Raw genomic sequence first — 14,991 nt, forward strand, 5'->3', positions numbered from 1 at the left:
GGAGACTAAGAAAATGATAGTCGGACTTCACTTCATTTCTGATGTTTTAACTTCATGTCTGACATTGACCTAACAGAACAGAAAATAGGGCTGCACTGGCAAAGATAGAGCTTATAGTTGCCCTCAATGCCAGAAGAGAAAGGAAAAATGGGAACTAAGCCCCCTCCCCCCTCAATCAACTCAATTCCTATAAACATACCCCTGATATTCTCAGTGAAACCACAAACTTGACCTTCTTGGATCTTTCTAATTAATGGTTGGTCTGTTTGTAACATTGGAATATATGGACTTACTGACCACATTTCTAATCAGGCAATCCCAAATTCTGCATTTCCCAACAAGCTAATAAACAAGACTGCCTTAGTGGAGATGAAGTCCCATTGCTCCCTCCCCCAACTGATTGCCTCCATTACCTTAAAGATAGTTGCTGAGCCCTGGGCCTCAGTTTCAACAACAAAATTAGGATGATGAACCACTCAGTCTAACTCTAAGCTTCCTACTGGCTGAAATACTGATTTTTTTTAATGGGAGGGGACGAAGATTGGGAGATGTGGGAAATGAGGAGAGACTCTTCATGGACATATTCTAAGGCATCACTACGTCCTAGCCAATAAACTCAGAAGGAAGATAGGGGTAGGGGTCGAGGAAAGACTCCTTAAGTGTAGAATTTCCATTCATCTTGCAACCAAACTGCCTTTGATTTAATCAATTTTCAAACCCCGTCCCCAGTTTGACTAAATGACTAAATGTGACTAAATGAAATTTCTGAATGGTTATTTTTAAAATAGAATATGTATTTATTCATTCAATAAATATGTATTTAGAGCCTACTATCATGCCAGACATAGCACTAAGTGCTGGGGATACAAGGATGGATTAAATACACCCCTGCCTTTAAAGAACTCATGATCTGTGAGGGAAAGAAAAAGACACACAGCTAATTGTAATGCAATATGGTACTGTTAAATATAAGCATATAAACACCATAGGGCAATTGACAAGGAAGCAATTGGTTTTGCTTTGGAAAGTTGGGGGAATGTCATGAAAGAGAGAATGTTTGATCTGGATCTTGGAAGATGAGTAAAAGTTCCACACGCAAAGAATGGAACGACCATTTTTATATAAACAAGAATCACATGACGGGGGCAGCAGGTTAGCTCGGTTGGTTAGAGCTCAGTGCTCTCAACACCAAGGTTGCCGGTTCGATCCCTGCATGGGTCACTGTGAGCTGTGCCCTCCACAACTAGATTGAAACAACTATTTGACTTGGAGCTGATGGGTCCTGGAAAAGCATTTGAAATAAAAATTTTAAAAGTTAAAAAAAAATAAAGAACCACATGGCTCCTTGTAGAATTTTGCCATGTCTAGATCAGATTTAAAGCAGCTTAGCTGGGGATTATTTGAAAGAGATCATGAAAAGTTTGCAGCGTTCGGAGTAAATTTTCAGTAGGAAAGAAGACATTCGTTAAATATCATCAATTTTACCAAAAGATTTAGTGATATTATTTGTAGACATGTTGTAATACTGGAAATACACGTGTATTGATTTAGGGTAAACTAAGGAAATTTCACTTAATAGGCAAAAGAAGATCATATATGGTGACAGTAATATATATATTTTTAATTTTTAAATACTAAAAATTTCTCTTAATATCTTTTCTGATTTATGCGACAAACTACATAATGGTGTGAGGTACTATAAAGGTTTTAGTGGCACTTGTTTGGTATTGCCTGCATAACTCACTCTGAGTACCATTTAAGAGTATCTCAAACTAAGTGCCATAAAACATTTATAGCATGCCACTCCACTTCCTACACTTTCCATAGAGACAAAACCTTAGTGCTCACAAAAGTACTTATAAATGTAGTAGTCAGTAGTGAAAACTTTTAAAATTGTGATTACAGACTTCTAGTTGCAGTAAGAAAAATAAATGTAAGGAAGATTTACGTTACTTCTCTGCAGGATCTCAGATTATCTGGCAAATTCCTTCCCCAAGGAAAACCACTTTTCAAAGATATCCTCAGTAAATGCATACTGGAATTAACATAAAATTGGCCAGGTCACTTGTGTCCACACGTTTGAATTCATTTGTAAATAACCACCACTCACTTCCTTGCTTCCCCACCCTGGGATCAGACTCCAAGCATCACAGGTGCCGAAAGATTTACAAAAAGGAGTGAATGAGAACAAAAGGATGGAGGCGCCAGGAGGAAAACAATCTCCCAGAACAAAATTAGTCTCAAAAGGAATAGCAGATCCAATACCAGGTATTAAGGAAGTTTAAACTGCTTTTTCTAGGTCTTCTACTATGCTGGCCTGATTTGTTTAAACTTTTATGTTAGGCTTATCTTGAGGGATAGATTTCTGTGCTAATAAGCACATAATAGGTGTTAAACCAAATTGGTTTTTCAGGGTGGTGGCCAATAAATATAAATTTTACTGGTATTTTTAACTTTTACTTTATGCCTTAAGGAACAAACGATGTTTTCTATAATCCCTAAGTTTCAGTACTAGAGTAGAAGAAAAAACGCATATACAATAGAACAGCCTCAAATAATCATTAAATTACCCCTCAACAAACCACTTGGAGGTCACAGAGGAAATATTCGGGGTAGAGTCTTGCTGAAGTTCCAAGTCTCAAACAAAAAACTCCAAGACAAAGTGTGCATCGGGAGTTTAAATTTATTGTAAAGTCATCCAGATGGTAGATGGATTGATCAATGAAGAGGGAATATTTATCTTGGGATAGAAGATTCTGAAATCCAGAAGGAGAAAATCCCCAGGGAGGGGGTGGGGACAGTTAATTAGAGCCCCTGGGAAAGGACTTTTTAACGAGGATTGGAAAATAACGTTTTAATTTGAATCTCTTTGAATATAAATCTCCCCCTAACAGCAGGAAAAGGTTCCCCTAGCCGAACAAGCTTTGGGCAGGAAGGGAGTAAACGGAACTGTAAAACAGCCCGCTCAGCTGTTTCTGGTTTGGGACTCGGTTCAGAGAAAGAAATCGCGATGTGGGAACTGAGTATTTGGGTCACTCAAAATAATTCGAAGGGTCAAATAACGAACTCCAGGCAAAGCGCTGACAAGCCTCCCCCCTTTGTATCCCCTTACGCTGGGTTTCCGCTCAATTTCCCCTCCCTTGAGCTAGGCGAACAGCAGGCGCGGCCCCTTCCCACGCGGGGCGCTGCGAGCGCGGACAGCTCCCCTTACAGCAGCCGACGGCGGGAAGTCCGCAGCCCGCGGGCTACGGCTGCGGGGCGTCCCTCCGGGTCCCCGGAGCCGGCTGGGCCGGGCAGGCCTCGAGCCTTCCCCGCCCCGATTGGCCATCAAGAGGCGGCCGGTGGCGGCGGAGGCCCGTGAGCCGCGAGCGCGGGGCACCGAGGGGAGGCGGGGCGAGGCCGCCGGGTGGAGGGGGGCGGGAGGTGCATCCTGGGAAATCCACCAACATGGGGCGAAGCCGCCGCCGCCGCCGCCGCGAGTCCGGGCCGCGGATACCGCCCCTTCCCTGACGCCCAGCCGGGCCTCGCCCCGCGCCGCAGCCGGGGTTCCCCAGGCACAGACTGGCCAGCGCGCCCTCTGCCCGTCCGCCAGCCGGGGCCATGTGAGGGGGCAGCTCCCTCCGCCGCCGCCTCCTCCTCCTCTTCCTCCCCCGCCCCCTCCCTCCCCTCCCGCCCCCTCCCTCTTTCCCTCCCCTCCCGCCCCCCTCACACAGGGCCCTAGAGGAGCCCCCACTGCAGCCCGCCCTCCCTACGCAACCCCCACGATGGACAGGAACTACGCGACCTCCGGCTTCGCCGACCCGCCGCCGCAGCCCGCGCCCCCCGCCGCCCCGACCAGCGCCGCGGCACCACCCCCCGCTCCCGCCTGGGCCTACGAACCCCGAGCCGCGGTCGCCGCCGCCACCAGCAGCGGCAGCAGCGGCAGCAGCCCCAGCCTCAAGGCCAGGTAGGGAGGGTGGGCGGCGGGGTCCGGGTGGGCCAGGAAAGGCCGGGGATGCATTTGGGGCCTTCGCCCCTGTGCAGCACTGCGGAGGGGTCCGGGCCGGGCGGGAACCCTCCACGCGTCTCCTGGTCCTCGCCCCCGCCGGAGAGGCGGCTGATGACTCCTGTGGGGTGGACTCGGGATGGGTGGGGGCGCCCAGTGCGGGATTCGCGCCCCGGACTGGTCCGGGACGTGGGTCTGGGCGGGAGTCGTGGATCTCCGTCACCTCCCGGGTCCTGGGCTCTCACATGGTGAAGTTTGGGTCCGTGACTTAACTCGGCGATCACGGAGACCCGAGACTGTCTCCGGGAGGGCCGAGGGGGCTCGGACGAGTTCGGGGCAGTGACATTCCATTGTATTGGAACCGACAATGTGGTCTTGGGGGCCCGGGCAGTGTGAGAGTGGGGGAGGCGGGAGAGGAAGAGGCGCCAAGCCGCGTCCCTGACATTGGGGGACCCGGGAAGGCTGGGCTGCTGGAGAACCTCCGGGCGTGGGGCTTCGGGAGGGGTCCTGGTGGCGCGCGAACGCTGCCCGGGGCTGGGTGACATATGTTTGCAGTAGTGGCCAAGATTAAGCTATTTCTCTTCCACGCGTTCAAAGTTACTCTTCGGTTTCCTCCCCTTTCAACAACAGCAGGAAGTAAGGAATCTCTCTTTGCCTTCTGTGTCTTGGGGTGACTAAAAGTTGGAAAGAAATTGGAGGGGGGCGTCAGTGAAGGCCATAAATGTTGAAGAACAGAAGCATGCTTTTCCATCTCGGCTTCTGAAGCTCTGGTTCATTATGTAGCGCGGGGTTCAAGAGTTCATCTTTGCTCCAACATGACCAAGGAATCTAAAATGTTGACTTTTACTAGATATTTAAGCTCGCGGGAAATGTGTAGTAGTGCCACACTGTGAAACGGGTCATTTGAATGATAACTGGAAGGCGTGGTCTGGTTTGGACGATTCGGGAGCGGGTTGTTTTAAAGCCACCTCTGCCGAACAATGCAGAATCTGGTAGGTGCAGTTTCTGATTACAAGGACCAGGGAATCCTGGGTTGCTAATGACTTCATCCTCAACTACCAACAGGAAGCTTCGTGGCTTTATGATCTCATCAGATTTCTTCGTTATTGTCACGACAGAAGTGAACTTTTTTTTTTTACTTTATATATTACAGTGTTCTAGGTTATCTTCTTTGTTTTTATGAAAGTTCCTCTTTCATGATTTGGAAAATACGTGCGAAGAGTAGCTGGTCTTTGTGTGAGATAGTACCTTGGGATGATTGTGAGAGAATGAGAAAAATTTGGTTCAAGAAAAGGGAAATAAACTTCCTTAGAGGATTTCAAGTCCTTTGTTTAAAAGACCTAGGATTTTAGGTCTTTTAAAGAAAATAATGGTGATGTGCTAATTTTGAACTAAACACGGAAATGCTGAATCCTTTCTGTAACAGTCATAACTTTGTATTATATACAATTAAGACATTTTAAGTTTTATGAAAGATGTTTGACACCTTTCCTATTATTATCATTATCATTATTTTTGTGGTAATTTGGCTATCATTTTTCAAGTAGATTTTGCATTGAAAACAATTTACAAACTAAAATTACTTTCTCTTCAGTGAACAGCACTGATAGGTATTTGTCCATCATTTTTTGTTTTAAATAAAAAAAAATGCTTTGTTAGGTAAATGCAACAAATGCTATCAAGTTATTTCTGTTATTTCTTTTAGCAGAATACTTCTGAGGCAAGAAACTAAAATCTACTTGTCATATTTTCCAAATGTTATTTATCAGAGTAACAAAGAATGACTTCCCAAACACATTTGAAAACAGTAAGTAGATTCATTTGGAACACATAATCTAAAAGAGATTCATTTTCTGTTTATTGGAAGTTAATTGATTTTTAAATGCTAAGTTCCCTCCCCCCTTAAAAATATATTTTTGGGATGGGGTTAGCTAAATTATAGCATAGAAAATGCACACTTTCCCCCTTCCCCATCAACTTGCTTTGTGTTAGGATCAGGCCATCTGTACAGGGTTACACACACTGCTTAATTGTACCTCACTTTATTTCTCAAACTGTGCAATGTCCTCTGATTTTATTTCAGTTATACAGAAAATACTGAATCTGAAATATACCCAGTGAGGCTTCCAGTATTCCGCATTTTCAGAAGCCTATTCATATTTTTATAACATTTTAAAGAGCTTTTTCGTAATTCATGTATCAGTTGAATGTTTTTGTTCCCCTTTGTGGCAGTTTCTTCTTGAGGGTGCAAATGAGTAGTAGTTGTGATGATGTAATATGGATACTTATCCATAAAGAATAGCTTGTCTGTCACCTTGTTTTCGGTAGTAACCTATTCAGAAGCTAACAGATGGTAATAACATTCAATTATTACTGGCATGGGATCTAATATCCTACTTTCTGCTTGGCCCTGAAATGAACATTTTCAATCAGTTGATGGGAAAAAGCATGGTAAAATATTTTTCATGAATTTGAAATAATACTTTTTTGATATAGCAGCTCTATCAGGTGTAAAGTTTTTCTGTTGTTTTAACCATTGAGAAATAAAGGGCTAATGGGAAACCCTAGCATTTTCCCTTAAATAGGGTGTATAGAGAGATGTCTGAGTATTTCTAAAATAGTCCTTGCTAGGCACATGGGAAGTTCGGGGATAAGAACTGGTCATATAAATCTCCATTTATTTGTGCTTTTCTGTTTTTACTTTTCACCATGGAGTTCGAAATACTTTTTGTGGGGCTCTTTTAGATAGTATGAATACCTTTGCATGCTTTTGGAAATAAGATGATCATCAGGAAGCTGCAGACATGCTGCCTTTTATCTGCCTCATTTATATCCTGTACAGAACAGGAAGAGACAAATATTATCATGGACCTTGTGATGTTTTTGTATTTGAATATGCACCAGAACGTGACTAAATGAAAACAATTTTTTAAAAAACTAGAGTTATATTGTTTTTTCACTTTCTAACTTGAAACAGTCTGGGTTTTCTTTGCCCCCAGTTTTTAGAATTTCCTAATCCATAAATTCTTTCTGATTATAGCATGGATGTGTAATGAGTGTAATCGGTACCCCTCCAATAAACAAAACAATGATTAGCTTCTCTAAAATGGTCAGCTACTATATTAAGGACTTTCTGATTAAGTTTTAAAGCTAGAGTTTCCCTCAAGACTTTTGGGAAAAGACCTTGTAAGATCACAATTTATGAGGAATAGGGACAATACCAAAGTAGTGAAAGGTTATTTTAAACAAACTTCCGTTGTTCAGAAAGTATTTTCCCAAAGAAACAATGCTGTAAGTAATAGTAGCTATCATTGACTGAGCAACTTGTTTGTGCTAGCTACTGTTTTAAGTGGTAAATACACATGCACACTAATCCTCACAGCAGTCCTTTGAGGCAGGCATTATTTTTACCTTTTTATGAATGAGGAAACCAACGCATAGAGACATTAAGTAATATACTTACAGCTACATAGCTACTAAGTAGTGGAGCTGCGATTTAAACCTGGTCAATGTGAATCTGGAGCCTGCATGTCTAATTACTGTACTGCTTCATGGTAAGATAGTCTAACGCTGTAATCTACTTATATTATGGGTTAAATGAGCTTTTGTAGCTGGCCTGGAAACCTAACCATTAGTAATACATTTATTTCAGTGTTTGTCACCATTGACCATTTTTTCCTAATGAAGTATGCTTCCTTTCACTTCCATAGCACGGTATTTCCCTGGTTTTCCTCCTACCTCTAGCCCACTGCTTTCCCCTGTTCTTCATTAGTTCGTAACTCTTCTAATCTCTACATGTTGTCATTTCCTTAGGGCTTGGGACTGATGATTTCTCATCCATTCTGTGCTTTCTCCTGAGGATGTTGCATTCATGTTTATGGCTTTAAATGTCACCTCTGGAGATGCCCATTGATTCAAAGGCATAAGTGCCTGGGGTGGCATTCTTTACTTCCAGTTCAGTGGAGCATTATTGTGTATTCTGATGAAGCATTCCTCCCTCTGAACCTTAGACCTCTAGGCCAGCAGAGCATAAGGTCACTGGAACAGGAAGCAAAAATTTTGCTAGTGGGTCTAGGGGTGTTAGTGAGTGGTGCCACTGCCATTCTGCCCCTTGAATCCTGAACCCGTGAATCCTGGCTATTGGAGAAACACTACTAGGCAATAAGATGCTGATTGACAGCATAGGTAGCCTTTTGGAGAACCTTGCTCCAGCTCTGCAAGGTATTGCCACCTAGCTGGTTCTGGAATAAGTCTTCAAAAGGCCATTTCAAGGGCCGGCCCGGTGTCTCTGGCGGTTAGAGCTCCATGCTCCTAACTCCGAAGGCTGCTGGTTCGATTCCCATACGGGCCAGTGGGCCCCGAGCAAGGTTCGATTCCACGAGTCCCGCAAGGGATGGTGGGCTCCGCCCCCTGCAACTAAGATTGAATATGGCACCTTGAGCTGAGCTGCCGCTGAGCTCATGGATGGCTCAGTTGGTTGGAGCGCGGGCTCTCAACCAAAAGGTTGCCAGTTCAATTCCTCGACTCCCACGAGGGATGGTGGACTGCGCCCCCTGCAACTAGCAACAGCAACTGGAGCTGAGCTGCGCCATCCACAACTAAGACTGAAAGGACAACAACTTGACTTGGAAAAAAGTCCTGGAAGCACACACTGTTCCCCAATAGAGTCCTGTTCCCCTTCCCCAATAAAGTCTTGAAAAAAAAAAAAAAGGCCATTTCACTGTTCTGTGAAGGCAGCTGCTTCAGGATTTTGGAGAACATTGTAAGGCCAGTGAGTTCCACGAGCATGGGCCCGTACCCATACTTCTTTTGCTGTGAAGTGAGTTTCTTGATAGAAATAGTGTTATGTGGACTACTCTGATGGTGGGTAAGGCACTGGCATCCTGTAAGTCCACAGATGGTAATTTTGGCAGAATCGCTGGATACAGGGAAGGCACATTCATATAACCAGAGTAAGTATTTAAGTGAGAACAAACTCCTGCTTCTTCCATGATGGAAGCCATCCAATGTAATCAACCTGTCACCAGGTAGCTGGCTGATCACCCTGGGGAACGGTGCCATAACAGGTTCTCAGTGTTGGTCTTTGTTGCTGGAAGATTGGGCACTCAGCAGTGGCCATACCCACCTCGGCATTGGTGAGTGGAAGTCCATGTCGCTGAGCCCATGCAGAACCTCCATCCCTGCCACCATGACACTTTGTTCATGAGCCCAGGGGTGGTTGGGGCAAGAGACTGACTGGTGTCATAGAACCAGCCATTCTTTCCACTAGGTGATTCAAGTCCTCTTCTGCGGAGGGCACCCTTTGGTGAGCATTCACGTGGAACACAAATGTCTTCCATTTTTTTGGCCCATTCAGAGAGATCTATATACCTCATCCCCACGTTTCTTTGTCACCAGTTTTCCAATCTTGTTCCTTCCAGATCCCTGACCCATCCCATCGATCATTAGCCACAGCACAGGAATCAGTATATAATTGCTTGTGTGGCCATTTCTCCTTCCAAGCCAAGCGGACATCCAGGTGCACTGACTGCTTGAAGTTCTGCCCATTAGGAGGATGTCTGTTTTACCACTTCTTTGGCACTGATCCAGAGAGGGGCTATAGTGCAGTGGTCTACTTGTAGGTGATGGCTGCATAGCTTACAGAACCACCTGTAAACCAGGCCCAAGTCTTCTCTTCCTCTGTCAACTGCAAGTAAGGGTGCAGGCTGGGAGAGAGAAGGCAGTGTAGCAGCAGTGGGGACCATGGCATTTGGGTCACTTTTTTAAAAACTTAGTTACAGTCAATATTATTTTATATTAGTTTCAGGGGTGCAGCATAGTGGTTAGACATGTATGTAATTTACGCAGTGATCCCCCGATTAGTCTAGTACCCACCTGGCACTAGTATACATAGTTGTTGCAACATTATTGACTATATTCTCTGTGCTGTGCTTTACCTCCCATTGGCTGTTTTGTAACTACTAATTTGTACTTCTTAATCCCTTCACCTTTTTCACCCAGCCCAACTCCCCTCCCCTGGGCCACTTAACATAACTTGTGCCTTCAAGGTCTGCTCGGCCAGATCACATATGTACTCCTTCCATTTGATGATGGAGTGCTCCTGTGCATGCCTACCTTTTGGGTTTGGCAGATCAGATAATATCCAGTTTAGGATGGGTAGCTCAGGTCACATGGTAACTTGGTGGACTATTGGTTAAATGTTCAATTTCAGGTTGACCCAGTGGTTCAGGAGGTAGGAGTGCTTTGCTAAGATTGTGAACAACAGCTCTCCCTGGAGCTGGGCTGCGGTGCGTAGTCGGAGGTCGGTGTGAGCTGCTGTGAGCGGCCAGACCGGAGACCAGCTGCCTCAGCCCGTAGGGTCGGGGGGGGGGGGGGGGGGGGGGGGGAGCGCAAGGCTCATAATACCAGCCTGGGCCAGGAAGCTATGTCCTATGCAACTAGATTGAGAAACAACGGCTTGAACCGAAGTGGGGAGGCAGAAGATGGGGGAAAAGAAGATTATAAAAAAAATGTTCAATTTCTGCTAAGGTCCAGGAGTAGGCCAAGAGCTCTTTCTCAAAAGGAGAGTAGTTATATGCAGATGATGGCAGGGTGTTACTCCAAAGTCCTAAAGGCCTGTGCTGTTATTCACCTATAGGGGTCTGGCAAAGGCTCCAGACAACATCGCTATCTGTCACTGACACTTCAACACTACGGATCTGTTGGATCATATGGCCCAGGTGCAGAGCAGCTTGCACAGCAGCCTGGGCTTGTGGCAGAGCCTTCTCTTGTCACTCAAAACTAGCAGCTTTTCAGGTCACTCTGTAAATGGGCCAAATTAACACACCTAAATGAGGAATATGTTGCCTCTAAAACTGACCACAGATTCTCCCTTATCCCTGTCTCTTTTATCTCTGATTGAAACTATTTTTTGAATGGCAGCATGAAAGCTCTTATCTCACAGTATTTGGACTGTTTGCTCTGCCAGGACCACCCTTCCCTCTGATAATCTGTATGGCTTTCTCCCTCACTTCATTCAGTTCAAAATGTCATATTGTTAGAGAGGTCCCTCATTAGTACCCTCAATGGAATGCTATCCATCCACCCCCATCTTTGTGTAGCCCAATAGGCCTGGCTTTAAGTTTCTTCATAGTTGGCTTCTTCAAATTTGCTTACCAGTCCTTGATATTAAATATTTCTCTGTTATTATTGGTCTCTGTCCATTAATTTGGGTGTTTCTTGACAGTCCAACTTGAGCTGTTTGGTCTTTTCCCCTCATATATCTGTCATATAATAAGTGTTTAATAAATATTGATTTAACAGAATATATTTAAAGCTGAAGTATATTCTGGTTTGATACATTATCTAATTTTTTGTAGTTTAATTTTGGCCTCCATAAGTTTAAGGTTCTTTAGAGATCCTGGCCATGTAAGTTTGTCCTGTGTTGGTAGGCCTTTGTGGGGTGTAGCTAAGCATAAAATAATGAAATTTTCATATGACTTAATGCCATCATTCTCATTTTGGTACTGTGTGATCGCTGATCCTATTTAAATAACTTGAGAGAAGATTTGTCTGACCCAGTGAAGCATGGCAAACACAAAAATGTGGATTAGCTAAAATACTTTTGCTTGAATCTGCTTAAGTTAGATGGCTTAACATTTTAAAACATTTCTCTTATTGAGCAAACTGCAAGATGAATATTACTCTGGTAAAGCAGCTGGTACTCTACTCACTTGAACAGACATAAAACTATTTAAGTCAGAGTTTGATTTGGCCAGAGCCACAAATGGTTTAGTGGAATAATGGCAAAATAAAAGGGTAACTATTTGGAAGGATTGTATTTAAGTAGAAATGAGGCTATACAAAAACAAAACAAAAATAAAACTAGAGATGGTCTTTTGCTATTGGTTAATATCTTTGTGTTACTTTTTTTTTTAACAAGCAAGTTTGAGCTCAATCTGATCTTCAACATGCTAATGTTTGGAATTGCTTCTAGTGATCAGAATTGCTTCTAAGACTTACACGTTGTATTTTAATACGGCATAGGAGATGACGGTTCCAAACTTGCTATTAAAAGCTAATCTAGTATACCAGCTAATTTACTTTGATCTATTGTGAACCCTGTTATGGTCATTTTAGCATCTTCCTCAAACACTGTACTTTGGAGTGAGTATATCTGTTAACACATTTAACTGACATGTTTATTAAGAAATTTTAAGAGTAAGCTTGTAAATTATGACACTTGGATAATATTTTATGAAACCTCTTCAAATGTGTTTCAAAATGTATACCTTATCTCTGATGTTCATTATCATTTCCTTCTTCTGCGCTAACTTTTGTTGTGAACCAGAAATCCAGAACATGAATTACCCACTTAGAAGTTGATTTTCTATACTATTTTCTATAATAACATTTTTATTATGGAAAATATCAAACCAAACACATTTAGAGAGAATGGTATAATGAATCCCTGTGTATCTATTAGCCAGCTTCAACAATTTCAACACATGGTCAATCTTGTTTCACATATATATATATCCCCACCTACTTTCTCTCTCTACTTTGTATTTGCTTTGGATTATTTCAATGCAAATTTCAGGCCATGTGTATATCTCTTTCAACAATAGTATGTCTCTGAAAGATAGTTGGGGGCAGGATTAAGGGACCAAAAAGGGATATTGAGACAGTGAGTAACGGTAGTGTGAAGCCACTTCTAGTCCCGTGAAGGAGCAATAGTTATTGGAGCCCAGAAGGATCTGTAGTTGTGCAGGGATGCAGCATGGCTCAAACTATGGTTGTGTTACAAGGAGGGAATGGACAAGGAACTCTCTTGTAATAGTCAGACTCCTCTCTTCTGCTTTCTGATCTGTAGAACCTACCACTAATGGTCCTTCGAGAGCCTAGGTGATGCAGTGTGTAGGAGTTAACCTGTGTAGTAGGTATTCTTAAAAATAAGCAAATTGGGCGGCTGGATGGCTCAGTTGGTTAGGACGCCAGCTCTGAACAACAGGGTCGCCGGTTCGATTCCCACATGGGCCAGTGAGCTGCACCCTCCACAACTAGATTAAAGACAACGAGCTGCCACTAAGCTTCCAGAGGGGTGACCGGATGGCTCAGTTGGTTAGAGCGCTAGTGCTCAACAACAAGGTTGCAGGTTCAATTCCCGCATGGGATGGTGGGCTGCGCCCCCTGCAACTAAAGATTGAAAACTGGCGACTGGACTTGGAGCTGAGCTGTGCCCTCCACAACTAGATTGAAGGATGACTTGGAGCTGATGGGCCTTGGAGAAACACACTGTTCCCCAATATTCCCCAATAAAAAATAAAAAACAGAGTTCATCTTAAAAAAGAAATCTTTAAAAAAATGAGCAAATTAATGCCCAATAAAGCATAAATTGCCCAGGGTCCCCTTGGAGATAGTGAGTCCAGGCCATCTGACTCCTCCAGTACTTTGGGGAAAAAAAGAACAGCTTTATTGAGATTTAATTTACATTATAAAATTAATGGTAACTATACAATTCAGTGATTTTTTTTTTTTTTTTTTAGTATATTTACGTCACAGTATCACTATAATCTAATATTCGAACGTTTTCATTATCCCAAAAAGAAATCTAATGCCCATTTATAGTCACTCCCCATTCTCACCCCTAGCTCTCAGCAACCATTAATCGATTTTCTTTCTCTATAGATTTGCCTTTTCTGGACATTTCATATAAATGGAATCATAAAATATGTCTTGTGTTTGGCTTCTTTGACTAAGCATAATGCTTTTGAGATTCATCTACGAGTATGTTGTAGCATGTATCAGTACATACAAGTACTTATAAATAGAATAACATTCCATTGTACAGATATGTTCATTTTATAAAACTATTTGTTTGAACACATCCATTTTCCTTGGGTAGATACATAGGACTGGAATAGTTGGGTCATGTGGTAATTCTGTGTTTAACATTTGAGGAGCTGCCAAACTTGTTTTCTGAAGTGGCTGTACTGTTGTTTTACATTCGCACCAGCAACGTTATGAGGGTTCTAGTTTCTCCACACCCTTGTCAACACTCATGATTGTATTTTTGATTATAACTGTAATATCCTGAAAAGTTCACCGTTTTTAACACATAGATTTATCTCTTCTCCCAGGATTTTCTGCAAAGTCAGGTTTAAGGGAAGGGAAGTGTCTTTTATCAACAACTTTGTTATTTTCACTGTTTTTTTAAACTAACACATTGCTATAGAGTTATTGGTAGCCAGATTTATTAAACTCTACGTCCCTGAACATTTATTTTTAAAGCAATTTTGAGTGAAACTTGGAGATTTGGGGGTGGTAATGTGTATATGAGGAGGGTGGTAGTTATGACATTGAAAGGTGTATTTGATTTTAGGATTCCCTTTGCTTTCAATTTTAGTTTGGGGACTGAGGAAAATTTTGTAGCAGATAGCAGATGGAATCACCTTTTAAAAATGTGTTTATTCATTACTATGCTTAAAAATCGTTCGGTTGTTTTTCATGGCACTTGGAATAAAATCCAAGCTCCTTACTGTGCCCACAAGACTTCATGTCTGCCTTTGTCTCTGTAGGTGAATGAATCTCCCTCCACTTTCCCTTCCCTTAGTACACTCAAAGCATGTTGATCTTTCAGCTTCCCTACAAAGCAAACGTCTTCAGGCCCTTGCATAACTTTTTCCTCTTCACTTCCTCTGGTTTGGCACAGGTTGAGCTTAATATCCCCTTTTTGTGGAGCCTTGCTGATCACTTTGTCCTCCAAAAGCGGTATTCCCATAGCTTCTGTCCTCAGCCCATTTCTCATGTAAGACACTCTTGGGCAATTTCACAACTTTCATGACTCCAGAAATATCCATCTGATAATGATTCCCAGCTCAAATTTCTTTCCTGAGTTCTAAGTGAGAATGTTATTTAGTGCTATTTTGAGTATTTGTCTCACTATCTCTAATGAACCCCTCACCTCAAACATAATGCATACAAAATCGAACTGTTCCACATTTGTTCAGCCTTATGGGTGGTTCACT

At 43.0% G+C, this 14,991-nt stretch overlaps 2 protein-coding genes across 4 annotated transcripts in view; one reads left to right on the forward strand and one right to left on the reverse strand.

The window, feature by feature from the left end:
- Positions 1 to 14,991, reverse strand: part of CCDC73 (coiled-coil domain containing 73) — a 256,081-nt gene that overhangs the window by 154,969 nt on the left and 86,121 nt on the right. The window lies entirely within an intron of this gene.
- Positions 3,625 to 14,991, forward strand: part of QSER1 (glutamine and serine rich 1) — an 84,311-nt gene continuing 72,944 nt past the window's right edge. For 2 of the 3 annotated variants that reach the window (XM_074336186.2, XM_019738513.3), the window contains exon 1: positions 3,625 to 3,946. In XM_074336186.2, coding sequence (XP_074192287.2) covers positions 3,765 to 3,946 — 182 coding nt within the window. In that variant the 5' untranslated portion in view covers positions 3,625 to 3,764. Of the gene's footprint in view, positions 3,947 to 5,690; positions 5,793 to 14,991 lie in introns of those variants that run through there. The other variant, XM_074336184.2, reaches the window with a different exon arrangement.

This window comes from Rhinolophus sinicus, chromosome 14, assembly GCF_057876585.1.
Source record: "Rhinolophus sinicus isolate RSI-liver-muscle chromosome 14, RSI-T2T, whole genome shotgun sequence".
In the NCBI taxonomy this organism is placed as follows: Eukaryota; Metazoa; Chordata; class Mammalia; order Chiroptera; family Rhinolophidae; genus Rhinolophus; species Rhinolophus sinicus.